The sequence below is a fragment of the Talpa occidentalis genome, unplaced genomic scaffold (genome assembly GCF_014898055.3).
Source record: "Talpa occidentalis isolate TD23 unplaced genomic scaffold, MPIMG_talOcc4v2.1 talOcc4.8, whole genome shotgun sequence".
Lineage (NCBI taxonomy): Eukaryota > Metazoa > Chordata > Mammalia > Eulipotyphla > Talpidae > Talpa > Talpa occidentalis.
The window spans coordinates 64,597,989-64,623,547 of record NW_023605194.1 but is presented as its reverse complement, the minus strand read 5'-3'; the positions used below and the strand labels follow the sequence as shown (position 1 = coordinate 64,623,547).

Here is a 25,559-nt window from a genome sequence, read left to right as displayed (position 1 = left end):
ACTTTCAGTCTGTTTTTTATCTTTTGTGTTTCCTGAAGACATCAAAAGACTGGGTTCTGTTTCTTAATCCAGCCTGCCACTCTGTGTTTTTTTATTGATGAGGTTAGTCCATTTGCATTTAGAGTTAATATTGATACATTGGCGTCTGTATTTGCCATTTTTGTTTGTCTTTTTGTGGTTTTATTCCTTGTCTTGTTTCGTTCTTGTTCATCCCTGTTGATTCTGGCTGTAGGACTTCTTGTAATATTTTTTGGAGTGAGGGTTTAGTTGAAATGAAATTGTAGAGTTTCTGTTTGAGAAGGTCCTTATTCTTTCTTCATAGAGGAAGGAAAGCTTTGTGGGATAAAGTATTCTTGGTTGGCATTTGTTGTCTTGGAATTTGTTGACTATGTCCCTCCACTCTCTTCTTGCTCATAGTGTTTCTTCAGAGAAGTCTGATGTCAGCCTGATTGGTTTTCCTTTGTATGTTATCTGTTTCTTCCCTCTTGTCAGCTTTATTATTTCTTTCTTGTCTTGGATTCTTGGGTTTTACTATTATGTGTCTTGCTGTATTTTTTCTTTCATCATGGAAGTTTGGTGTTGTTCTTGCTTCTTGTATGTCTATTTTCAGCTCTTTCTTCATTCTCGGGAAATTCTCTTTATCTCCTTGAGAATTTTCTCTGTTCCTATGTTTCTCTCATCTCCTTCTGGGATTCCTGTAACTTATATTTCCTTTTCTCATGGAGTCAGATATTTCTCAAAGTGTTTCTTCATCCATTTTCCTTCATACGTCTCTTTCCTTTTCTGCTTTAGTTCTTTTTATTTCTGTATCTGAGAGTACTGGTTTGTTCTTCCATTTCATCTATTCTGTTTTCATTGATTTTCCTGAAGTTCTTTAGCTCCTCCATTAATCTTTTAATCTCCTGTGTTTTTTTCACTTCCCTCTTTAGGGACTCAATTTCATTCTTCTGATCTTTGATTATTTTTCTCATATCATTCTTTTCCTTTTTGTCTTCCTTTGGTTTTTTAATCATGGCAGTTTTAAAATTCTCTATCTAGAAGGCTAAGAAGTTCTTCCAAGTCACTGTTGTTGCATTCTGGTGGTTGGTTTTCTTTTTGTGGTGTGTCCTTTTCCTGAGGACTTGCTTGGTGGTTTGTAATTTTTCTTCTCCCTGCTGTTTGTTTTTTAATTTGTCCTATGCTTTGGGAAACTGTGTCATTGGTACTGGCAGGCATCTTGGGGTACTCCTTTTGGGATGTCGGAAATTGGTGGCCCAGTCGAGTCCAGTAATGTTATGCCAGAACTCCAGTAGGGCAGTGGTACTATGGATATATTGATGGATGCTGTCCCTGAAAATCCCCTCCTTCTGTATTTACTTAGTTCCAGAGGGGGAGTCTTGAGGTCTCGGGGTCTGCCCCAATGGTGGATGGATCCCCCTCTGGGCTCCAAATAATGGTCAGGCACGGGGCCTGGCTTGCGCATGCTTTTCAGCTCACCTCTGACTGAGGGGATAGCCCTTTCTCAGTTCCACAGAGATTTTGTGAGGTTCCTGACCCAACGCTCCCTGTCTTGTGACTTGGCATCTGGAATGGTTTGTTAGTATTTTGTTGAGGATTTTTGCATCAGTGTTTGTAAAGAATTTTGGTCTTCTGTAGTTTTTCTTACAGTGTCTTTGGCTTTGGTATTGGGACAATGTGTTACAAAGCAGTCCCTCCTCTTCATTTTTCTTACAGAATTTGGGATGGATTGATAAAGTGCTTTTAATGCTTGATAGAATTCACAGTGAAGCTGATAGGTTCAGACTTTTTTTTCTGGGAGGTTTTCAGTTACTGATCCAATCTTATTAGTTTGTTTTGAGATAAACAAGAACTTGTTTTCCTTAACCCATTTTAGCTTCACCTTAAGCCAGCTAACAGAAAAAGGACACAAGTGAGAAAGATGGAGGGTGTCATGGGGAAAAAAAAATAGTGTGGCATATAGCAGTGGAAATCTCATCTGTGTTCACATGCATAGCCTCTTGCCTCTGGAGTATGTTCCAGAAGTCTCTCTGTGCTGCATCTTTAAGGGTCCTGTAACTGTGGTAAGGATGCAGCCTTAGGGAGTTAACCATAGCAAAGTGGTTCCAAGTGACCAAGGTCAGGTCCTCATGAGTCTGACCAGCTGGCTTTCCAGCCATTTTTCTCAGAATTGTTTATTATGCTGATGGAGCTTATGGACAGTCAGCTGAAAACCTGCTTGAGGCTGCTGCCTGCTCCCCAACCAGAAAATTGGAGACTGGACAACTGTTAGTTCTGGGGCCCCTTCAGACCCTCCAAATTATCTGTAATCTTCACTTCAGGAATGGTATTGGCTAATGGGAGGCCATGCCCAGGTTGGGTGTTAGGTGTGAGTGTTCACAGGTGCTGGGTTCAGACATAGCTGACCCAGGAAAGCTCTGTTGCTGTAAGACACTGTTAAATTTCTCAGGACAAAAGTATTATGAACACAGTTACCTAGAAGCAAGGTCCCATCTTGTAGGTGAGGAAACTGAAAGTCACACCCTGATTTTCCTGTGTAAGTGGGACTGCAGAAGAGCTGAGTGCTTCTGTGTTGAATGTTTTTCTTTGATTTCTGGGACACAGCAGAAGACAGGAACCTTTGGAGGAATGGCATCTGAGGAGTGTCTCTCTGCTCACAAAACAGTGCCTTAGCTTGGAGCAGCCACTTACAGTATTGTTCTTGGCCATGCTGGGCCCAGAGCCTGTACCAAGTCCCCTGGCTCAGGTCAACTATGCTCTGATCAGAAGCTTAGTGCTGCTGAAGTGTGAGCCATCACAGTGCTTCTGCAGGGCCGGTCCCTCCCCTTTCTGAGGAGTGAAACATTATATAGGGTGATACAGGTTAAGGCTGGGGAGGTAGGTAGGAACATGGCCCCAGTGCTGCGCACCTGCTTGGGAGTTCTGATCCTATTTAGTCTCTGAGTCCACCTAGAGTCCAGCCACCACTCACCACCCCACCCCACTGCTGCAACTATTAGGGGGAAAGGATGTCCTGAGCTAATTCCATGCAGGCTTTGTGGACTCCACCCCCACTCCAGACCAAAGCCATCAGGACACTGGGAAAGACAAATCCCATCACCACCAAAGGGAAGGTTGCTGGGACCTGAAGGTGGAGTTAAGCAGCCAGGTTTGGTATAAAAACCAAACACGTGGGCCTTGGGGGGTCTTGCTCTCTTGCTCGCCTCCTGGGTTTCACGGCTCCTGGCTTGCAGCCAGCTCTCAGAGTGCCATTTGGGATTCCAGATCGGCAGATCGGGTAGGATGCATTTAAAACTTTGTCTCCCACTTTTTTTTCCCTGAGTTATACATTTCCTCATTTGCCCTTCCCTTGTAAATAAGCCTTTTATTAACCTTTTGTGTGTGCCTGCAGTAGAGTATTGATAAGTCCTTTTAAGCGCGCGGGTGAGGACCCCCAGTCAGGCACCCCGTTTTGTATCAGGGCTGCCCTATAACACCACCACCACCAGGACTTGTTACAGGAAATCTCAGTGGCATTGTGTCTTTCCTTTGCTCAAAACACCGTTTTGTGAAGGAAGCTGAAAGACTCACCACAGGAGCCAGGTGACTGGATCTCTCAGCTTACTCATTATTCCTAAAATGCCACCTTTCCTGGGCCAACCCTGTATTTCCTGACTGTCCCTTCCTTTTTCTCCTTAGCACTTGTGCCATCTGATACACCACACATTTGCATATTTAACTTGCTGTGTCTTGTGTGTCTCTTCACCATAGTCAACCCATGAAGATGAGATTTCCTCTGTTTTACACACCATTGTATCCCCCAGGTTTCTCCTTGCTAGGTATGCATGTGTAGCTTTCAATAGGTGAAAACATTAATCACCAACTGGCAGAGGACAGGCAACCCATTCCACAGGATGTGTGTCACCTTGTGGTCACAAGGACTCCTGGTGTCATGCCTGGGCCAGAACTGGGTATGGACCACTGGGCTCCCTGGTCCTTAAGTCCTGTTTGATGTGTTTCTGTGGACTGCCTGCCGCTTCACAGTCTTTCTGGTCCCATAATGCTGACATGGTTCACCCTGCATTTGATTCCGGTTGGGGGACAGGTAGCTCTTCTGATTCCCCTCTGAGACCCTGTTTTCATTCCCTGGAGAAAGGAAAGGACTGAGGAAACTTGGCTGCAGTGAACAGAATGTGGTGCACAAAGCTGAGGCCAGGGCAGGGAGCTAGGGAACTGGGATAGAGGTGAGGTGGAACTCAGTGCCTTCCTCTGAGAGCGACTGCTGAGCCAGAGCACTTGTGGAAGCCCCGGGAGGTTTGTGGGCTCATTTTTCAAATAAGAAACTGCAGCCAGGGCAGGGGGCAGCCCTAGTTCTCAACAGGTAAATACAGGGCAGTGTCCGGCCCAGCCTAGCAGCCCCAGAACAGACTGCTCCACCTCCTTGAGGCCTCCCTGGGGTGGACATAATTCTGACTGCTCTAACTTACATGCTTTGTTTTTTGCCCCAGCTGAACATCCACGTGGGAAACATCTCGCTGGTGGACCAGTTTGAGTGGGATATGTCAGAGAAGGAGAACTCACCGGAGAAGTTCGCCCTGAAGCTATGCTCAGAGCTAGGGTTGGGCGGCGAGTTTGTCACCACCATTGCCTACAGCATTCGGGGACAGCTGAGCTGGCATCAGAAGACCTATGCCTTCAGGTAGGATCATTTGCTCATTGACAAATCCCTTACTCATTCCTCTGCAAATCTGTCTTGGAGGGACGATGCCTCTAAGTGTATATTGATGCCTTGGGGACCTTCTGGAGCCTCAGAGTAAAATGCAGTCTAGCCACCAGTGGCTCCAGTCGGAATAGTGACTCATTTGTTGACTTGCTCCTTCTGCCTCAAGTGTCACAAGGTTCCCCTACCCACCTTGAGCTGAACTGGGACACATTCTACTGGCATCAGCTCTTCTCCTTTCTGTGCTGCTTGTAGACTGTCCTCTACTGGGGCTGCCCACCCCAGGGTTCTTCAACTGATGGACTTGCCTTCTCTTTCAAACAAGGGCTACTGCATAGGGCCCTCCCAGCTCTCCAGAGTCAGGGGCTCCCAGCAGCTTCTTTTTACTGTTGTATCTTCTTGTGGTCGTTCAGTTGAGACTTGTTCGTTGGTGGGCATCCATGTTGGTTCGACCCCACACTAGGTGTCATGGAAAATAGAGCTGCATCCAGCTGCTTGAGAAGGTGGAAGTCCAAACATTCTGTTTCAGTGTCATGTGTACTGAGGTGAGGGCTCCTTGAGAGACAGATATGACATATCTGTTGGTGGTGGGGCAGCAGTGTGGGCATGGGACAGTGTGACCAGGAGACAGGAGCTGGGCAGGTGTTCACTGAGTAGCGTCAGGGCTGTTCTGTGATTTCTAACCCTACCCCCTGAGCTGCTTTTTTTTATTATTTAAGATTTATTTTGTTTTTATTTATGTATCCAAGAACTGGGGTATAGGTCAGAGGTGTGGGGGGCGAGAAGATTCACTAGACACAGAGTGGGGAGCAGAACAGGTGGATCTACTGAAAGACACAGCTTAGAGGAGCAACGGGTGAGATAGGAGTGGCTCCAGTGGCTCCATTCAGAATAGTGGCTCATTTGTTGACTTGCTCCTCCTGCCTCAAGCGTCACAAGGTTCCCCTACCCACCTTGAGCTGAACTGGGCCACATTCTACTGGCAGCAGCTCTTCTCCTTTCTGTGCTGCTTGTAGAGGTCTGCTGCACCATGTGGGTTAGCTCCCTGGATGAGAATTGAACTCATGTCACAGTGGCTGGCACTAGCTTGATAGCACTGAGACTTTAACCTCTGTGCCACCAAGGAAACCCCACCTTGCCCCAAGCTTCTTTTCCTCACTGGGATGTTTTCAGGGCAAGAGTGATGCTGTGTACCCCTGCATCAAAACAGATGTCAGGCTGTTGTGCACATTTGGTGGTCATTACTTAGGGATTACGGCTTAAGACAGTACATGATGAGCAAGTGCAAAGATCTTTTTGCAAAAACATGAATCCTAATGGAGCTTATTAGTAAGTTTGGTCTCAGCTGGTTCTCTCAGAAATCTCAAGAGACAATTTTCTTGTGACTTCCTGTTACTGAGCAAGATAAAAGGAATGACTTTTCATGTGTAGGGTGTGATGTTCCAGGCCTGGGAAACTGCTAAACTCCCTGGGGAGCTGAGTCTTGCCTGACCTGTGCTCTGGGCTCCTGGGCTGAGGAGGGCACATCTGTCACCTCCTATAACCTCCAGCAGCTCTGGCAACCCAGTGGTTCAATCCCAGAGAGGAGGCTTCAGGAGCCAGAGTGGTGGTATCTGGTGGGCACGGCAACATGTGTGGTTCACATAGTGCCCTAGTGAAGACTCCAGGCCTAGACCAGCAGAGGTGATGCTGTGCAGGTCCTGAGAGTGACATGGACAAGTACCTCTATGATGCTCATCGAGTCAGAACCCCAATTCTGATAGGCACGTATATGTGGGTGGGGCGTGTCACAGACCTCTATTACTCCATGGTCTCAGTGCTGAGTCTGTAGGGTTTGTGTCCTCAGAATCGAAGATGGGGTCTATCTTCTGGAGACCAGGATGTGCATGCATTACTTCTGCAGCAGTCCAGGCCAGACAGAGAGGAATCTGGGCAGTGTCCAGGGCACTTCTTTTGGCATTAGGCATGTTCCCGGTGTTTTCCCAGCTGACCAGACTTCATGACCTCCTCACACTGGGCCTGGCCTATTGTGTGTACTGTGTTTTGTCTGGGCAGCCAGATACTTTGGGAGAGCTGATGAGGACAGGAAGGGGAACTTAGGGTCATAGATTAGCTCCTCATCCAGGCCTGCTGCAGTGAGTGAGGGACTAGAACTTGTGTCTTCTGACCCTAACCAGCATTCTTCCTATTGCATCATACCACCCCTCGGAACCTCCCCGCCAGGGAGAACACCACCAGCTCTTCCCTGCTTTTCAGGCCTCTGCCTATGAAAAGGACAGTGGCCTCCTGTGAGCGAGAGCCAGGGGCCCTTGGCAGTCTGAGCCAGAAGCTCTAGCTTGTTGTCTCCCATGCATAGCAAATAAGATACACGACTCCTTTTTTATTTATTTATATTTTGCATAGAACTGGGGTGTGGGCCAGAGGTGCCCTGGGTGTGAGAGGATTCACCAGAGACTGTATAGGGAGCAAAACAGGCCAATTGACTGAAATACACTGATAAGGGGAGCAGCAGGTGAGACAGGAGAGGTCTGCTGAGCCATATGTGGGTTAGCTCCCTGGCCAGGGTTGGAACTCGGGCTATATCAGTGATAGAGCTGAGACTTAACCCTTATGCCACCAGAGAGGCCCTCATGTGACTCCTTAGAAGGGGCTTCACATTCTGGGCCTCCATCTCCCCAGGTTGGAAACACTCTGAATGCTATGAGCCGGTCCTTTCCATCTCCCACAAATGGTGCCCAGCCTCTGACTGTGGTGCCCTCCTCAAGCGATAGTGACATTGAGTTGTGTTCATGGTGGAGTAAGAAAAGCTGCTGGTCACAGGTTGTGTGTGAGCAGGGGCAGGATGCCCACAAGTCAAGGGGAAACGGAAGAGAACAGGCTGTTTCTTCTCAGCAGTCGATGGGCAGGCCTGATACAAGTGGAGGCAGGAATCACAGCTTTAAGTGGCACAAGGAAGAAACAAGGGCACACGGCAAATTCCTGGAACACAGAGCTGGACCAGAACAACATAGAAACGACCTAGAGCCAATGGAACAAGAACAGAGACAGTGGCATGAGGCACAAGACTGGACTGGGAGAGGGCTCTGATTGGGCTGGGCAGGGCACAAGTGTGAGGGTGTTAGACATTGACCAGTATGTGTGTGTGCCTGTGAGGAGAGTTCCAGCCAGCAGTCAACAGCATGTTCTCTGGGCCAACCCTATGTCTAAGCTGATGACACAAAGAAACAGCACCCCATCTAGCAGAGACCAACAAAGGCACCAGAAGCTGTTGGCATGGGGAAGGGGCAGTGTGTGTGGATCTCCTAGAGTAAAGTGGCCAGTATAGTATTGCTGGGTGGGAGGGGTCCAGGGATAGGCAGGTGCTCACCAGCCGACTTTTTGATTCTGGCAGTCTGTGGTTTTGGTTTGCATTTCCCTAATGACTCTTGCTAGTGGACAGCTTTTCATGTGCGATTAACCAGTTGTATATCTTGGGGAAGAGGCTAAATTCCTTGGTTTATTTTAATTGTCTTTCCATTATTGAGTCTAAGAGTTCTCTATAGATCCTTAGGACATGTGATTTGCAAATATTTTCTCATTTTGTGGATTGTCTTTTTTCAGTTTCGTGGCAGTATCATTGACGTACAAAAGTTTAAAAGTTTAATGTAGTTCACTTTTGTCTATTTTTTTCTTTTATTGCACGTGCTCTAAGTGTGATACCTAAGAAATCATTGCCTAATCTAGGGTCTCTTCCCAGCACTGTTTGTTGGAAAAACTGCTCTTTCTCCATTGAGTGGACTTGGCATCCTTGTTGAAAGTCAGTTGATCGTAAACAGTTACGTCATTTGTCTCCTCTTTTTAGTTGTGCACCCGCAGGCAAGTCATTTCCCCTCATTGTCTCTTCCTCTCACAATTAAACTGTTTATAAAGAAGGCATGGTATTGCTGCTCAGCTGGCCTGTTGTATCACGTATGAAGGAATAAAAATGGGATCACATTGCAAATGAACCTCAAGATGCCCTGCAAGCTTTAGTCTGGGACCTCTGTCCCCTCAGCCATGGCTTTCCCCTCCCTAGGCTCTGGGTCTCACCTGGCCACGGGAGTGGGAGGAATGTCTGGAGTCCCAGGGGGCCTGGAAGTCGAGCAGAAAAATCCCCTGAGGGGTAGGAGACTGGGCAGTTCTGCTTGCATGTCTCCCCCAGGCCCTAGCCAGGCCTGTTGGCTCTCAGCCCTTTCTTACATGGTTGACTCAAGCAGTTCCTATTTTAGAACAGCCCACTGGAGTGGAATCTTCCAGAGCCAAAAGGAGGTAAACACCACTCACCAGCTCTTGTTTAAATTAAGAGGAAAACTTGTTTTGCTCCCCTCAGCGTGGGCTTGGCGCCTTTCATGTCTGCCTTCCCAAGGAAGGGGGGAGCCCTCGAGGTGAGGAATGATGTTTGGGTCTGTGGCTAGGCAGTTCCTGGATTGCCAAACCGCCACACTGGTTTGAGAACAGCTGTCAGGAGCTGCTGAGGAAGGGTCTGCCCAGGGTGCCACAGGATGGGGGCTGACGCTGCCTAGTCAGTGGCCTGAGTCATCAGCATGAGTTTGGGCAGCCTGCCCAGCTGGAGTATAGAAAAAAGGGCCTGGACAGGTCAGAGTGGTGACAGTAGGAAGGAGTTAAAATCATGTTCTGAGGCACATCTGCCAGGTTGGGGATTTGGGCATCAGCCCCGAAGGTAGGAGGAAAACGGGCTTTCCTGGCAGCTCCTGTCCCTTCAGCCTCTTGTCACAGACTTGGAAACCAAAGCCCAAAGAGGTGGCAGCCCCAGGCCCTGCTTCCTACCCACACTTTCCCGCCCCTATCCTCCAGCTTTGAAGCATGTGCCCTGCTGACCCCTGCAACCCAACACTGTGTCCACTTATTAAGAGGGTGCGCAGGTGGCCTTCGGGTAGAGTCAGAGCAGTGGCTTATCACTGGTCCTAGTCCTGGACACTGAATGGGCAATAGCCCTCTTCCCTGTTTCCCCCATCACCCCCAGCCAGGCTGTGATAACACCAGCCCAGCAACACTGTACTGTCAAGGGGAACCACCTCCACAACATCTGTCTCTAGGACTGAGATGCTGTGATAGCTGGGGTGGCAGCAAAGAGCCTGCTGAGAGTCTGCTTTGAGAAGAAGCCCACAGGATCTTGGGGGCAGCACTATTGTTGCTGGGAGAGGTCCTGGCATCTCCAGAGGCTCTGCTTTGATGTTTGAGTGACAGGAGCACCCTGGCCATTCTGCTCAGGAATACTGCTCTGAGGAGTTGGCACTGAGATGGATCCACCAAGGAGGAAGAAGCAGGAAAGGCCTGTGCCTTCCTGCCATGTCCTGGCTCCAGTGCTGTTTGCTGAGCTCTGCAAACAGTGGGAGGGGTTGGACAGTGATTTCTGTGGATGTTTTCAGCTACAACTTTTAAACTATCAGTTGCTCTTCCCTGCCCCCGCCCCCAACAGTGAGAACCCCCTACCCACGGTGGAGATTGCTATCCGGAACACAGGCGACGCTGACCAGTGGTGCCCACTGCTAGAGACTCTGACAGATGCTGAGATGGAAAAGAAGATTCGAGACCAAGACAGGAACACGAGGTACTTCCCCTGGTCCCCTGTAGTAGGCTCTGCCCTACCAGGCAGTGGTAGGGGATGTTAGCTTTCCCTAGTGATTTCTGAGGGACCTCAGAAAACCTTCTCAGGAAGAACCCCTATCTAGCCCGCCAGGAATGAATTTCCTTGTAGGGCACAAAAGTAAGCCCTTAGGTCGGATTTGACCACAGCCCACACCTGGTTATACAGATCCCTGCAGAGGGGGGTGGAACCTGGGCAGGTAAGAGAGAGGGCAGCTTCAGGGGACCAAGTGGTAGACAGCCCCAGGCCAGGGGAGGGGCTGGGTCCCTGCTCCCACATCTGCTTACCCTAGAGAGTTCTGGGGAAGGCAGTTACCCAAGGCTGGGAGCTAGCCCTGGGTCACCATCCTTTCCCCTCCTCTAGGCGTATGAGGCGTCTCGCCAACACCGCCCCAGCCTGGTAACCAGCCCATCAGCGCTTGGCTCCCACAGTGTGTTCAGAAGATGGAGCCACCTCTCCTTCATCTGGCGAAGAGGGAGGCAAGGGGGCAGCCTGGGCAGCCCTGAGGAGCACAGGGCAGGGAGCCTTCCAGGTGACCCTCCCTCCAGGCACACATTCCATTTGCTGAGCTCTGGTCCCCAGCACCCCAGTCTCTGGTTGGGAAGAGGCCTTGTCTGGGGTTGTGTTTTGTTTTTTTAAAGGAGCCCCAGACAGGGCTAGCAACACTTTTTAAATAAAAGGAGCAGGTCCTGTTCCATTTCTTCAAAGTGGTAATGTAAGAATAAGAATGGGAGAGAACAAGATCCCCCCTAGCTGAGTGATCTGTGGCCAAGGCTGGTGTGCTAGGCCTCTTGCACTTCTCGAGTTCAGGTGGACAGGTGGGGGGATGGTTGGGACCCAGGACTCTACTTAGTCACCCTCACCCCTCCCAGGCTCCTGAGTCTGAGCATAATCCTTACTTTTCCTTTAGTCCTCCATTTTCCCACCAAGATCCATGCTTGGCTCATCCTTGTAGAGGGGGAAATGAGAAATGTGGTCAGGAGTCTCCTCGGGCAGGGGGTCAACTTGCTCTTTCAGTGACAGCCCTTATCTCCAGACCCTTTGCTTTGAAGTAATAACAGACGCTCCCACTATCCCTGGGTTCTGCTGTGTCCAGTCAGTCCCTTGCAGAGGCCTGTCCCATGTAGGCACTGTAGGGAACATATCCGGCCAGGGTCCCTGTGGACCTGTGCTGGCTGGTCCAGCTCTAGCAGGTATGCACCACTCACTATACCTCCCAACAGCACACTCAAAGTAGGCAGCTGGGGTGCAGTCCCATCCCTGGCTAGTGCTGGGGCCTGGGCTGGCTCTTCCCTTCTGGGCACTTGTGAGGAATAAGCATATCCAGCAGTTCAGCCATGCACGGCCCAGTGTTGGGTCTGTGGGGTGAGTTGGTAGGTAGGAAAGGAGGCACGGCTCTGGGTCTCTTCCCAGCTCTGCCTCTGATCAGCTTGCTGCATCCTTGTCTCTAAGGTGGAAGTATCCATACCACAGAAGGGATCTGGGGTCCATGAGGATGGCATGTGTAAGTCTCCTACTTAAGCCAAGCACTGCTTAGTGGTCTGGGCACACAGCTGCAGTCTTAACTGAAGAGAGTGGGCCCAGTCCCCTGGCACCTTTGGATGTCAGGGCAGCTCTATTCCCTGAGGGCCTGAGAGGGAACCTGTGGCATCTGGCTCCCAACCTGAGCCCCATATCGAGGGGACAACTGGCAACCTTAGAAACCAGTGGGCTCCATTGTTAAGGTGTTCAGTTTGTGTGCAATACAGTCCTGTGCCCTCACAACTGGTCTGATGAAATGAATCCTGTTTGCCTGAAGTCCACTGGGCAGGCTGGCCTACCTACACAGGAGAGGCCTAGGAAAGAGCCTTCATCTGAGCACTGCCAGCCCACACCACTGCAGAGCTCTACAAGGTTTCACTACAAGATTAAGGTCAGACTGGTGAATTTTTTGGCATCCATGAACATGACAGCTTATGTCTGGAGGAGTTCCCATACTATGTTCATCCAGAAATACACCATAATGTTAGTCTAGGGCAACACAAATAGCTGTCCAGGTCTTCAGATGCCCACTTTACAGAAGAGAAAAGTGAGCTGCAGGATTATATAAAGTTTCCGTGGTCCTCAGCAAAAAATGGCAGGGCCAGAACTTGAGAGATAGCTGCTGCCCCTGCTAAGATGAAAACTCAAGGCTTTGGAGTCACAGAAAGGGCAGAGGACTGGTCCTGACCTTCCTTTGCACCTGACCCCAGGGACCTTCCCCAAGTCTGTTAGCTGCCCAGCAGGAAAATGGGCAAAGAACCACTTGTTACTGGTAAGGGACAGGAAGGGAGCAACTGAGACATCAGCCTAAAGGCACCACAGGCAGAAGCCCCCAGAATGGGCTTCTGGCAAATGGGGACAGACTAGTCCCAGACTTTGCTATGCAGATCTGTCTATCCTCCATGCTGACTGGCAGGAGCAGAGGCCCATCTGGGTACTGGGAGGGATTTGTCAAGGGCTCCACCAAGGCACTGACCAGGCTGGGATAAAAATCCCAAATGTGCCTCTGTGAGGTCATCTGCATCTGCTGGGCAACCACAGGCAGGTTCTTAATGTTCTGAGCTTCTCATTCTATCTCCTACAATTGGCCTGAGAGGGCAGGCCCCATTTGGCAGGAGTAAAACTGCCCTGTACCAGCCCCAATCCAAGAGCAGAGGGTAGGCAGGGCCCAACCGGATTTGGTGGCCTAAAGTGCCTGCCCAGCTTGGCATGATGTGCCAGCTGAGACAGGGGAAACCAGTGCCATGCGTGGAGACTGCAGATCATTTTGTTTATTTGGGTGAGTGTTGGGTACAGGCCCAGCCTCCAGAAGAGGATGCTCTGCTGCAAGAAGGGGTTAGGCGTGGGATGGAGGTCTGCCAAGAAAACATGCTTTGTGGCCTTGCCCTGACCCTAGGTAGGGTCATTGTGGCAGGGTTTCTGGCTGCTCCTCAGGGAGGGGCAGATAATTGGTATCTTCGTCTGGGGTATCCAGTAGCAGCTTCCTGTGGGGAGGGACCAACACTGAGTTGAGGCCCCGGTGGGACCCCGATGAGGTAGGGAACCTTGTAAGGTAGAGTAGGGGAATGATGTCATCTGCAGCACTCACAGGAAACCAGGGGTCAGCAGCAGCCTCTTGCCTCCAGGCTGGTTGGGGAAGACATCCTCCAGGAAGTAGTAGATATGGCCCACAGCAATCCCTGTGAGAGAGCCTCAGACTGCTGAAGCCACCCTCCATGGTCCAGTGCTTGAGGTCAGCAAAGCCTACTCCAGGCCTCTGTGTAGAGCTCTATCGGCCCAGCCAGGCCCAGAGTAAGCTTAAGCCCTGGAGCGTGAATGCCCAACGTCCTATACAGGCTGCCAGCCCAGGGCAGAGTCAGGGTTGACCTTGAAGGACAAGCTTGCAGGGCCCAGCAGTGGGCAGAATTTGAGTAGAGCCTGAGACACTAGAAATAGGAGCCATGGCTGGAAGCCTGACCCAGCCATTCCCCACCTGGTCAGGAGCCACACAAGCATCAGCAGGTGGTGCCTAAATATGTGAAGCCTGTAGGCCAGCTAATTTGTTTAAGAGACTGCCAACAGATGCCGGGAGGGCAGAAAGAAGAGCTGGGGGCACAGATGAGGTTCAGTGCAGGTGGGAGGGAAGGGCTCTTAACAAAGCAGCCAGCCTGGGGTGGCCCTTCCCCATAACTTCAGGTACAGACAGACTTGCTTGGGATGGGCTGGATGGACAGACAGGCTCACCCAGCAGGTCCACGAGGATGGAGTTGCCCAGCAGCAGTGAGAAGCCCATGAGTGCCCAGGGCAGGAATGGCGCCTGAAGAGTGAGGAGGCCGAAGAGGTTGACCCTCACCTGAGGGCTGCGGCGACTCCATACATACACCAGCATGGCTGTGAGGGCCTGACCTAGGAAGAACAGGCTACCCAGGAGTCCCAGGAGCTGAGCCAGAGTCAAGGTGCTGAGAGGCCCTCCTCTGGTGCAGGCCAAGTTGGCTCCTGCCTGGGGTCCTCTGACTTACCAATCCTCACACTAGTTTCCCATCTCTCATCACCCCTATATGCACCCTTCCATTCAAGGCCAAACTAACTCCCAGGCCCAAAGTATCTTCCCTGCCTCCCACCTCATCTCTGTCTCCAGCTGCCGGTTACCCCCGACCCAGGTTCTCCCGACCACTGGTGTTTAGGGTTCAGCACCCCATTTGGCTCTTTGGCCTATCGCCTGGTGGTATTTTGTGCTGTGGTACAGCACTGAAGATCTAGTCCAGGCCCCTGAGCAAGCACAGGATGTATGCCTGATGATGCCTAAGCTGGAGTGATGTCCCTCCCCGGCCCCGGCGCTCACATCAGGGCCTGAGACCAACAAAGGCTGGAACCAGAGGCGCTGTGTTTGTAGAGTCCGGGAAGGATACGGTCATAAGGATGCCTCCGAAGAGAAACATGAAGACGAAGTCGGCCGTGCGGCCGCGGAAGGAACCCTCCTCCAGCATGCGGCAGTATCGGAACCTGCGGCTTTCGTATAGGAAATGCCACCTGGCGGGGCCTCGGTTTCCCCGCTCCCGACCTCCTTCAGCCCTTCAGCCCCTCCCACTCCCGCCTGGGTCGCGGCGCAGGATACACGAAAAGCATGTTGAAGAAGAAGCTGAATCCCAGAGGCCCGAAAAAGAGGAAGTTGGTGACGAGCCTCCAGACCTGCGAGGGAGTGGGGCGGGCAGTCAGGCGCGGCGCGGGGCGGGGGCTGAGCCGGCAGGTGCAAGGGGCGGGGTGGTCTCACCTGGAACTTCCGGAACACGAGGTGCGGGTTGAAGTAGAGCTGGAAGGGGCTGAGAAGCTCCAGCTGCTGCGGAACCAGGGGAGGGTCAGGGGCTGCCCCGGGGAAATCCATCTGTAACCATGAAAACCCCTCGCTCTAACCATGGCGTCGCCCCACCCTCCCGGGCCTCTTACCACTGCGGCGGTGGTAAGGACGCAGGCCGCGGTGTAGGCCCGTGTCACCGCCGGCACCTGCAGGAACTCGGCAGCCAGTCCCCTCCACGCCATGGAGCCGTCTCTGCCCCCGGGGCCAGACCCGCGGCGTGGTCTTTAATCTCTCCAAGTCCCGCCTCGCTCCCTCTGCCAATCCGCGTCGGAGGCACGCGGGGTGGGCGGGGCCCTGGGCCCTGGGCCCTGTAACCAATAGAGGAAGGAAGCGGGAAGCCTGGAGTAGGATGGGGATGAGCCTGGGGGCCAATGAGTAGGCCCCACGGGTGAGCACGTGGCGATTGTTGTGGTAGCCGTGGGGGCGGTGCAAGAGAATATGTAGCCAATGGAAGCTGGCCTGCTTCGCGGCCTTCTTAGAGGAGGACCAATAGCGAAGACCCACGGCGCCACCATGGGGGCGGGACTAAGGTTACTCGGTTAGGGGAGAAAAGACCGGATACAGGCTCCGTGAGACCGGAAGGGGGAGGAGACGGGTGAGGGCGGAGGGGAGCTAAGCACGGGGCTAGCGCTGGTCCACCTTTGTGGGCCAGCGACCAGGTACAAGCTCTTGCCGCTGAGAACCAGAGACAGCGCCTCCTAACCCACACATAGCAAAGGCGATGCTCAGCAGCGTCCCCAAACACCTCCGCCCCTAACATCCAGGAGCCCGTTTGAACATGCCTTGGGACCGATGGGAGTAGAGGCAGGACTGGAGACTTGCAGCCCCTGGCGGGGCGTGAGGGTGTCGCGGCAGACCGGAACAAGTGGACAGACTGGAGAGGCCCTTACTACTTTGGTGAAAGAGAGAGTCCACTTATCCATTCATTAACCATTACTGAGTGACGACTGTGTACCTGCCCTTGTTCTGGATGCTGCAGATTCAGTAGCCAGCAAACGACTATCCCTGCGATGCAGCGGAGGAGACAGGCAATCTGTAGGCCTGTGACAGTACTGACGGGAGTAACAGCAGGTGGGAGATAGTGCAGCGGGCCCAGTGCTCGATGGGGTGATCCAGGAAGCCTGTGAGGTGATGCTTGTTACTTTTTAACAAGTCACTGCGGGTGCTATAAGGACCGCAGACTGCCAGAGGAATCAATTTTGGGGGGGGGCGGGAAATGGGGGGCCACTGCAGAGAACATTGGTGGTTTGGACAAAGTACAGCCTGAAGGGTGATCAGGGATAGTATGTGGAAAAAGTTTTCTCATAGACTAGACAGAGCTGTGAAAGAGGAGTCAATGCTGACTTCCAGGTCTGAGCCACAAGGTGGATGGATGATAGTGGCCTTCAGTGAGATGAAAAATGTGTGGGCAAAGGACAGATGGATGGAGAGTTCTGTCTAGCCTTGTTGAGTGGAGTGTTTGTATGACATGCTCCTGGAGAAATCCAAGTGTGGTTTTGGGAGAGAAGTTGGGCAAGTGGTCTGAGTGTGGGTATCAGTCATCAGTAGACCAGTGGAATTTGTGGCCTTGAATTTGCATGAGGTGCCCCACAGGCAAGACTATAGAGAAGAGAAAAGACAGTGCTGTATAGCCTGAACTTCAGTGGTCAGAGAGAGAGAGACCAACCCAGCCAGGGAGACTAGGGAAGGTTGAAGGAGATGGTCCAGGAGCTGAGCCAGGTAAGGATTTCAGAAGTAAGGCCGTAAGAAGTCCTGGGACATGTGACCAGGGGTCCTGTGGCACGCAGCCATGCCAGGTTCGTTGGTGACTAGAACAGTGGTGGGTATGAAGGAGACGAAGGTGCCAGATGGGTGTGCCTTTACTAACTCAGGGTCTTCAGCCTTGGACAAAAGTGTCCAGAATGAGGCATGCTTTGGTCGGGGCCCTGAAGTCCCTAAGGGCCTCTCCTGAAACGGGGAAGAATCAGCCAAGAAAGTTATGTCAAGTGGATCCCAAGATAATGAGGGTGCTAAGAAAGGTTCCCTAGGAGTGGTTTGTCAGGTGGGAGCAATAAAGGGGGAGGTGCATTTGGCTTAAGAGTAATGAGAGGTCTAGTCTGCCTGATACTGGAGTCGGACCCAGGTACTGAGAGGTTGGGCAGAGGAAGCAGGCTGAGGGAGCCCCCCTTGGAGAGCTTCCATTTCCAGTGAAGCAGGCCGTGGTCACCTTTGTCAGAATAGATCCCATTCACTCTGAGTGCGTGTGAACATATTGGAGGCAGTTGCGTTTTCCTTTTGACAACACATGGTGCTCCACTCAGGCTCTGCACACTCCTCCATCAGAGGCCTTTCCTGGGGGCTGTGAACACATGGATACCCCCAAAACCACAGTGAATTGGCCTCCACCATAGTTCCAGTCAGCCCCTCCCAAGAGCAGCTGTGTCATGTTGGCCCTTCCTGTCTGGGTCATGGGGATATTTTTAGCACTGAATCCGGAACCCACTTAGCAGCAGCTGCTCAGGCCCGTGTGCAACAGCCACAAAGCATCCAGGTGGCCTCTGTCAGGCCTGGGTGGCGGAAGGAGTAACCAGGGCTGGCCTCCTAAAGCTGGTAGCCAAATCTGGATTTCCCAGCAATTAGTGGGTCCCTGGGGGGAATGGGGAGGGAGGCAGCGGATGAATATTAGTCAAACTGTGATGTGGCATGGGGTGGGGGTGGATAGGGACAATGTGGGAGCCAGGAATTGTATGTGACGTGTAAGGCTGTGAAGGGCTGGACCATCTGTCCCACAGGCGGTGGGGAGCGGTTTTGGAACCATCCAGGCTGGGTAGGTTCATTTTCAGTTCTCACAGATGAAAAGATAATTTGGGGGCCTTCAGTAGATTTTTACAGGCCTTTAATACTGAAGCAGGGGACAGACCAGCTTTCTCCTGAGCATTTCTTTGGCTCTCTCCTCCCTGCCGTCTCAGAGTGACCTGCCTCGGCCCTTGGCACAAGTGGCCCCATTTACACATGCGCATGCCTGTACTCTGGGCCCAGGTACCCACAATCACAGGAGGCAGCAAGCCCGTAGGTGCCGGCCATAGAGGCTAATGGCGGGAGGGCTTAAAAAGCCGGGCTTCCCTGGTGGCACAAGGGTTGAGATGCAACCTATGAAGCTATCCACAGCCACTACAGCACGAGTTCGATTCCCAGCCAGCCAGGGAGCAACCCACATGGTGCAGCAAACCTCTCCTGACTCACCCACTGCTCCCCTCAGCAGTGTATTTCAGTCAGTCTGCCTGTTCTGTTCCCCACTCTGTCTCTGGTGAATCCTCTCACCTCCCTCCCTCACACACCTCTGGCCTGTACCCCAGCTCTTGTATGCATAAATAAATAAATCTTTTTTTTAAAAAAAGCCTGATAACTTCATTAACTTCATTTACCTTTTAGGAGCCAGACAGAGTTTCAAGCATGGCGGTAGGTTAGGATTACATCGCACACTTTGGAGGAAGAAGGGGATAAGAGTAGAAATGGTTTTGATACAGGGCAGCAAGGGGCACTGAAATTGGCCAAGGACACTGCCTGAATAGTTGGTCAGTCACTATCTGAGTTCTTCACCCATGCACACAATTGCAAGACTACTCAGGTTCAGAAAACAATAATAATGGGATTTATTTAACAAACCAGGGAAAAACAAAGAGTTACTGAAGACAAAAATGGCCATTTGCCTCACCCGAAGCAATGTCCAGTGTTTTCAAGTCCTAAACAAAAGCAGCTAAGATGGCGTCTTTCTGCCACTGAAGACACAAAGCTCCTCTCCTGAACAATAGGCCACATGCCCAGGATGGTGTCTTCCTGCCACTGCAGGCCTGGAGCACGTAGTAGTCAGACTATAGGCCAGGTTCCAATTCAAAGACAACAGGAGATGCTCCCAGAGCTGCTGAGGTGCCTCAGCACAGCACCACACAAGCGACACTCAAAACAGCATCTGCAGCAACCAAATGACCCAACAAACAGCCACTCATGCAGCTCAGTGAGGTGCCCAGCTCTGGGTCTTCACCTTCAGTGCCAGGCTGTAACAGCAGCAAAACCAGAACAGTTGCAGTCTCTTGGCTACTTGCAAAGCCTTTGAACTTTTCCTCTCTGAGGTTGGCTGCTAAAGGCCTCTCCATGTCTTTCTGAGGCCTGCAACAGCCTTCTGGAAGATGGGTGCAGTGGAGGCTGAAATCACTGACCCTGGAATCACTGAAGATCCAAAAACACTGAATCCCAAACGCTGATGCTCAGACACTGTAGGGTAAATGGAAGTGATCAGGTTTTTCCCGCCCTCCTGCCATTAGCATCAATGATTGACACCTGTGGTCTTACATGCGAGCCTGATGGCAGCACCTGGAGTACAGTGTGGGTGTGCGGGAGTTGGCGCACCTGAGCTTAGAGACTGAGCATAGGAGGGCAGAAAAACCTGATCACTTCCATTTACCCTACATGGGCCATAGCCAGGCCTGTGGCCAGGCTGCTGTGCTTGGTGGCAGATTACTGCCCACCCTGGTCGTCTGGTGCCCAAGGTCAACAGGCCCTCCTAACCTCTGCCCTAGTGCCCCCTGGGGAGGCACCTGGTGTGGGGCTGTGTTCCAGTCCAAGCAGGAAGAACAGGAAAGGCTGCGAAGAGGGCCCTTTGAGTAGCTTTGTACCTATTAGAGTAATGGGTTGCTTCCATTCTGCAGCACTTCCTCAATACCAAGGTTGAATGATGAGTAAACCGAGGCTCAACAAGAGAGGAGGGCCCAGAACTGCTGAGCCCCTTGGTGGGCAAGTGCTAACTACCCCAAACTGTGATGGGAACCCACCTACCACATTCAGGCAGTAATGTTGCTAGATTGAGCTTGGGAGTGGGGTAGGGGGGAGAGATCAGGGACTTTGAGCTCCAACCTCAGCCCTGGCTCTAGTGAAAGGCACTGCCCTGACCTGGGTCCCACCAGGTGGGCACAGAGACACAGACATGGCAGGGAAAGAAGGAGATGTTCCAGCTCTTACCTTCCCCCCACTCCCAACCCCACCCCCAGGATAAAGTGAAATCACCCCGGGCTGGATGGAACAGGAGGCACCTAGGTACGGATATATCTGCCAGGGTCTAAGGGTCTAGGACTGTGGAGGCGGCTTGCTCAAAGAAATATCACCAGATCTGGGGGCGCACCAGCGCAGGCCTTTTTGTTTCCCCGCCTGCAGTGGAATCCTCAGAGCTGATGGCTCTTGTAGGTGCCTGCTCCTGCACAGCCCGGGTTTCTCTTGCCCCCTTGTGGCGGAAGCCTGTCTAGGCAGTGTGGGAGAAATCCCCCGAAACCTACCAGGAATGCATGGCCCACAACACCCCACACCCCCACACCCCCACACCTGCCCCTCTGCCCTCCGTCCCCTCTTCTCCGCCCTCCTCCCCATCTGGAAGCCCAATCCCAGGGACGCCCCTCGTGCGGGCCTGGTCTGGAAACCCAAGTAGCCAGCAGAGGTATTTTATGGGACAGGTCGGGGTCAGAGAGGAGCAGCAGAGTTTGCTGTATTATTTTTAGTGTGTGCTGAGCTTCTCCCGGCTTCCTGCGGAGTGCCTATCTCCTCGTCTGCAGAGAGGCTTGTGGCATGTATAGCATGTAGGAAGGAAAGTGAGGGCATGGCTCTCAGGGCCAGGGTGAAGGCTCCCCATCCACCACTGATCATCTGCCCAAAAGTTCCTGAGCAGCTAGTGACTTTGGGTCAATTATACCTCCTCCACTGGCCTCCACTCCTCTTTCACACCTGGGGAACAAGGGCCAGATGAGAATGCAAAGCAGGAAGGCAAGGCCCAGAAGTAAAGGGTTTCTTTCAAAACTCCCCCTGTTACAGGGCAGGTAGAGGGGCACCCCAGACCCCGCAAACCTACCTGCTCTAAATAGGTTCTGCCATCCGCCACATCAACACAAAACATATGAGACTTTAATGAAAAGAAATTTTAACACAATTTTAACACAACAATGCAAGAAAGGCAAAGAATATAGTTTCTAAATCAAGCACCCACGGTTACCCATCCCCTCATGGGTAAAAGTCCACCCAAGCAGGATTGGCCCAGAGCAAGGTCCCAAAGCCTGCCACAGGTCTACAGACCCTTTCAGTGGGGACCCACAGAAAAGGATCAGAAACCCAGATAAGTCTGGGAGGAAAAGAGCAAAATCAAAATCAAGACAAAAACCACCATTGTCACCTCCCTGTGGGTCTCTCACCCACATCTGTGTCACCCAGCCCACGACCAAAAGGCAAGGGCAGTTTCTTCACACGTCTCTCTGCTCCATGTGTTGCCTCCTCCGGGTCTCCTTCTGGCTCCATCCTGCTTCCTTCCTTCTCAGTCTCCTCTGCAGCTTCTTTTCTCCCTGCTCAGCTCCACCATCCCTTGGGTGGGGCAGGAAACCTGGAACTTCCCTTTTTCCTGGGGACCACCCTGTTATACCTCACCATTTGGTTTGGCAATGCTATGAACCCTACACCAAAGGATCTGCTAGCAGGATCTGGAGATTGTAAAACAACAGCTCCAAAGTCCAGAGAGTTGTAGGATTGATGCCTTCCAGTGCTTGACCTTACAGAATCTTAGGGACTCCCTCTAAAAGGCTGAAGCTGATACAGGGCAGCAAGGGGCATTAAAACCAGCCAAGGACACTGTCCACATAGTTTACTGGTCACTGAGTTCTTTACCCATGCACACAATTGTAAGACTACTTAGGCTCAGGGAACAACAACAAAGGGATTCATTTAAAAGCCAGGGAAAAACAGAGAGTTACTGAGGCCCAAAATGGCCTTTACTTTACCCAAAGCCGTGTCCAGTGTTTTCTAGTCCTGCACAAAGGCAGTTAAAATGGCGTCTTCCCGCCATGAGGATGTGGAGCTCCTCTCCCAAACAATAGGCCATGTGTCCAAAATGGCGTCTTCCTGTCACTGGACACATGGCAGCCAGACTACAGGCCAGGTTTCGACTCACAAAGACAACAAAATATGCAACAGGAGATGCTCCATGAGCTGCTGGGATGCCCCAGCACAACACCAGATAAGTGACACTCAAAACAATAGTGGCCAAACGGCCCCACAAGCAACCACACTCACACATCTCAGCAAGGTGCCTGGCTCCGGCAACAACAGCAAAACTGAAACCATTTTAGTCACTTGGCTACATGAAAAGCCCTGACAGATGGTCACACTCATGCATCCAAATAAAAGGCCTGGCTCCTGGTCTCCACCTTCTTCGCCAGGCCACAACAGCCTTCTGAAAAATCGGATTGGTGGGGGCCCAAATCCACTAACTCCAAAAGCTAAATTACAGAGACTGACTGCATCAGTGCCCTTCTGCAGTCACTTATATTACTTATCAGTCGCTTCATCCCACTTTTTGGCATTTTCCCTGGGGCTATCTAGCCTCACCAGCAATCCCTTTCAGGGGGCACCAGTCTAGGGCTCCAGCCACAGATGTCAAAGCTACCTTTTGTGGGCTGTTGAGAAGAATCGAAATCAGCACCCAGATGCCACAAATATTCATAACCATGATTTTCATATAGTCAAGATTTTTATACTCCTACCTTGTATTTGCCAAGGAGAAACCTCAGGCTTTCCTGTTTAAGGATAAAAATTACTAGCTGTGGGTACCTACACACCTGGACCCTGACTCCAGTGAGGTGGGATAGCTTTAGGGTGTCCAAGTAGCATTTCAGGGATAACCAAGGGAAGGGGGTTAGCAATGGAATATCAGCATAGCAGAATCCTGAATTTGGGACTTCTCATCCCATGTACACCCTTAAGCTTTCAGTACATGTGCATGTATTCCCATCAGCCATAGACTTAAGTTGTTGTTTTGTGTATTTTCAAATATAAAGACATTATAGTCTATGCAACTTTATTCACAAAGCATTATGATTTAATCATATTAGTACTGTTCCTCTGGTTCCTTGTTTTTAACAGATGAGTGGTTTCCTAGTGTGTACAACTGTCTATTTTTCCATTTGCCTGATGGATTCCAGTTTTCTGATATAAACAATGCTGCATTTATGAGCAGAAGTTCTTGAGCTTGAGATTATGAGTTTTTCTGATGCACACAATGTTACATGTCAGATTTATTAAAAAAAAAAAAAATTCTGGGCCTCCCTGGTGGCTCAGGGGTTAAAGTCTCAGCACTATCAAGCGATTTCCAGTTACTGGGGCAGGAAATTTGATCCCTGGCCAGGGAGCTAACCCACATAGCACTATATACATCCCCTGTCTCTCCCATTACTCCCCTCAGAAGTGTATTTCAGTAGATCTGTCTGTTCTGCTCCCCACTCTGTCTCTGGTGAATCTTCTCACTCCCTGCACCTCTAGCCTACACCCCAGTTCTTGTATGCATAAATAAATTAAAATAAATCTTTTTAAAAAATTCTTTAAGACATACCCAGGAGTGGAGGAATTATTGGAATTGCTGACTTGTCAGGAATTTGCAACTTCAGTTTACTAGATGCACGTCCAAATTGCTCTCCAGGGTCGTTGCACCAATTTTCAAAAGTACTAGGAAATTTTAACTGATTCTTAACATCATGGAATTTCCAGAACTAAGCTGCCAGGCAGTGGAGTGTGAAACAATATGCTGTTGTGAATTTAATTTCTATTTTCTGATTGCTAATACAGGTAAATTTTTTTTCTTTTTTCTGGCCACTTCAGTTTCCTGTTCTGTAAAATCTCTTTTTGTAGACTGCCTATTTTCTTTTCCTTACTGATATGGGAAATTTTTATTTTGAATACTAATACTTTGTTGGTCATATGCTTGTGGATACCTACTCCTATGGCTGCCAGTAGCTTGATAGTGCTGAGACTTAACCCCTTGCACCACCAGGGAGGCCCCCTAGCTTTTAGTTTCACCTTGTGTTGTCTTGTAACACAGATTCCTAATTTAATGAGGTTAAATACTCATGACACTCATATGGCTTTTCCTTATTTATCCTGAGATTATACAAATATTCCATATTTTCTTCTATGTTTAAAGTTTGTGTTTTGCATTAGGGTTGTATACACCTGGAATGGTATTTTTTAAGATTTATTTTCATTTATTTTTGCATAGAAGAACTGGGGTGTAGGCTAGAGGTTCGGGGGGAAGAGGGGCGCGAGTGTGAGAGGATTCATCAGAGACAGAGTGGGGAGCAGAGCAGGCAGATCTACTAAAATACACTGCTGGGCCTCCCCGGTGGCGCAGCGGTTGAGAGCTGGGTTGCGAAGCTGCCCGCAGCCTCTGCAGCACCGGTTCAATCCCTGGCCACCAGCGAGGGTCCCACACGGCTTACAGACCTCTCCTGCCGCCCGCTGCTCCCCTCAGCAGTGTACTTCGGTCCTTCTGCCTGCTCTGCTCTCCCCTCTGGCTCTGGTGACTTCTCTCATCCTCCCGCGCTTCTGACTGTACCCAGTGCTTGTATAAATAAATAAATCTTAAAAAAAAAATACACTGCTGAGGGGAGTAGAAGGCGAGACAGTAGAAGTCTGCTGAGCCATGTGGGAAAGCTCCCTGGCCAGGGATCAAACTCATGCAGCAGTGACTGGCAATAGCTTGATAGCGCTGAGACTTTAACCCCTGTGCCACCAGGAAGGCCCTGGAATAGTTTCTACGTATAGAGTAAGGTAAGATTCAACTTCATTTCCCCATATAAATAATCAGTTGTCTAGCTCCATTTATTCCTTGTTTGTCTACCAATTTTCTAAAAGGGAATAAACAATAGTTGTTTTAAAGTAATAAATCTATTTAAAATGTTAGCAATTGAGGGGCCTCCCTGGTGACGCAGGGGTTGAGTCTCAGCACTATAAAGCTATCCGCAGCCTCTGCAGCAGGAGCTTGACCCCAGGCTGGCCAGGGAGCTACCCACATGGCGCAGCAGACCTCTCCTGCCTCGATCTGCTGCTCCCCTCAGCAGCGCATTTCAGTCAGTCTGTTCTGTTCCTACTCTGTCTCTGGTGAATCCTCTCACACACCTCCCCCCACCTCTGGTCTGTACCCCAGTTCTTGTATGCATAAATAAATAAATCTTTAAATTTTAGCAACTGAAATCAACAATGTTGTTGGTGTTGATAGCAACAATAACATTATGAGCAAGTTGTGTTTACCCCAAGAATTCAAGGATGAGTAACATTAAACACTATTAATATAACTGATAGCATAAAAAGTAAAACAGAAACCAGAAAAAGCATGCAATTAGCAACTCCTAATGTAATTTTTCTTAAAATGCGTGATGTTTTTAGAAATGTCTTAAAGTTCAGAGCAACAAAACCCAAGCGTGAGAAAATGATACTGCGCTATCACTGTGGTACGTGTCCGATTGCTCAGATGGCTTCCTAAGGTCACATTCAAGTCTGTGTTTCTGTGATCACAAAAATAGCACCTTTGGCAAGTGTAATTT

General features: G+C 50.6%; 2 protein-coding genes across 6 annotated transcripts in view; one reads left to right on the top strand and one right to left on the bottom strand.

Annotated features, from left to right (window-relative positions):
- Positions 1 to 15,017, top strand: part of SMARCB1 (SWI/SNF related, matrix associated, actin dependent regulator of chromatin, subfamily b, member 1) — a 42,056-nt gene extending 27,039 nt beyond the window's left edge. Inside the window, exons 7-9 of one of the 3 annotated variants that reach the window (XM_054690721.1) lie at positions 4,485 to 4,675; positions 10,155 to 10,286; positions 10,686 to 15,017. In XM_054690721.1, the coding sequence (XP_054546696.1) occupies positions 4,485 to 4,675; positions 10,155 to 10,286; positions 10,686 to 10,725 (363 nt within the window). In that variant the 3' untranslated portion in view covers positions 10,726 to 15,017. The remainder of the gene's footprint in view (positions 1 to 4,484; positions 4,676 to 10,154; positions 10,287 to 10,685) is intronic. The other 2 variants (XM_037497981.2, XM_037497982.2) reach the window with 2 other exon arrangements.
- DERL3 (derlin 3) lies at positions 10,840 to 15,470 on the bottom strand. 3 transcript variants are annotated; one of them, XM_037497984.2, is made up of 7 exons: positions 15,267 to 15,470; positions 15,094 to 15,159; positions 14,938 to 15,011; positions 14,732 to 14,825; positions 14,067 to 14,262; positions 13,432 to 13,522; positions 10,840 to 13,327 (listed from the first exon to the last, which is right to left on the bottom strand). In XM_037497984.2, exons 1-7 carry the CDS (start codon positions 15,357 to 15,359, stop codon positions 13,246 to 13,248), a joined length of 696 nt encoding a protein of 231 aa, XP_037353881.1. In that variant the 5' UTR covers positions 15,360 to 15,470; the 3' UTR covers positions 10,840 to 13,245. The 3 variants fall into 3 exon arrangements, with proteins under 3 accessions (XP_037353881.1, XP_054546697.1, XP_037353882.1); XM_054690722.1 differs by having other exon boundaries at positions 15,094 to 15,156; XM_037497985.2 differs by having other exon boundaries at positions 15,094 to 15,204; positions 15,324 to 15,470.
- Positions 15,471 to 25,559: the final 10,089 nt, after the last annotated feature.

Coding starts and splice junctions, on each gene's coding strand:
- DERL3 (XM_037497984.2), bottom strand. CDS start 15,359: ATGGCGTGGAGGGGACTGGCTGCCGAGTTCCTGCAGGTGCCGGCGGTG. Junction 14,263..14,731: donor TCGGAGGCATCCTTATGACC/GTATCCTTCCCG, acceptor ACTCTGGCTCAG/CTCCTGGGACTCCTGGGTAG. Junction 13,523..14,066: donor CATCCTCGTGGACCTGCTGG/GTGAGCCTGTCT, acceptor GCTCTCTCACAG/GGATTGCTGTGGGCCATATC.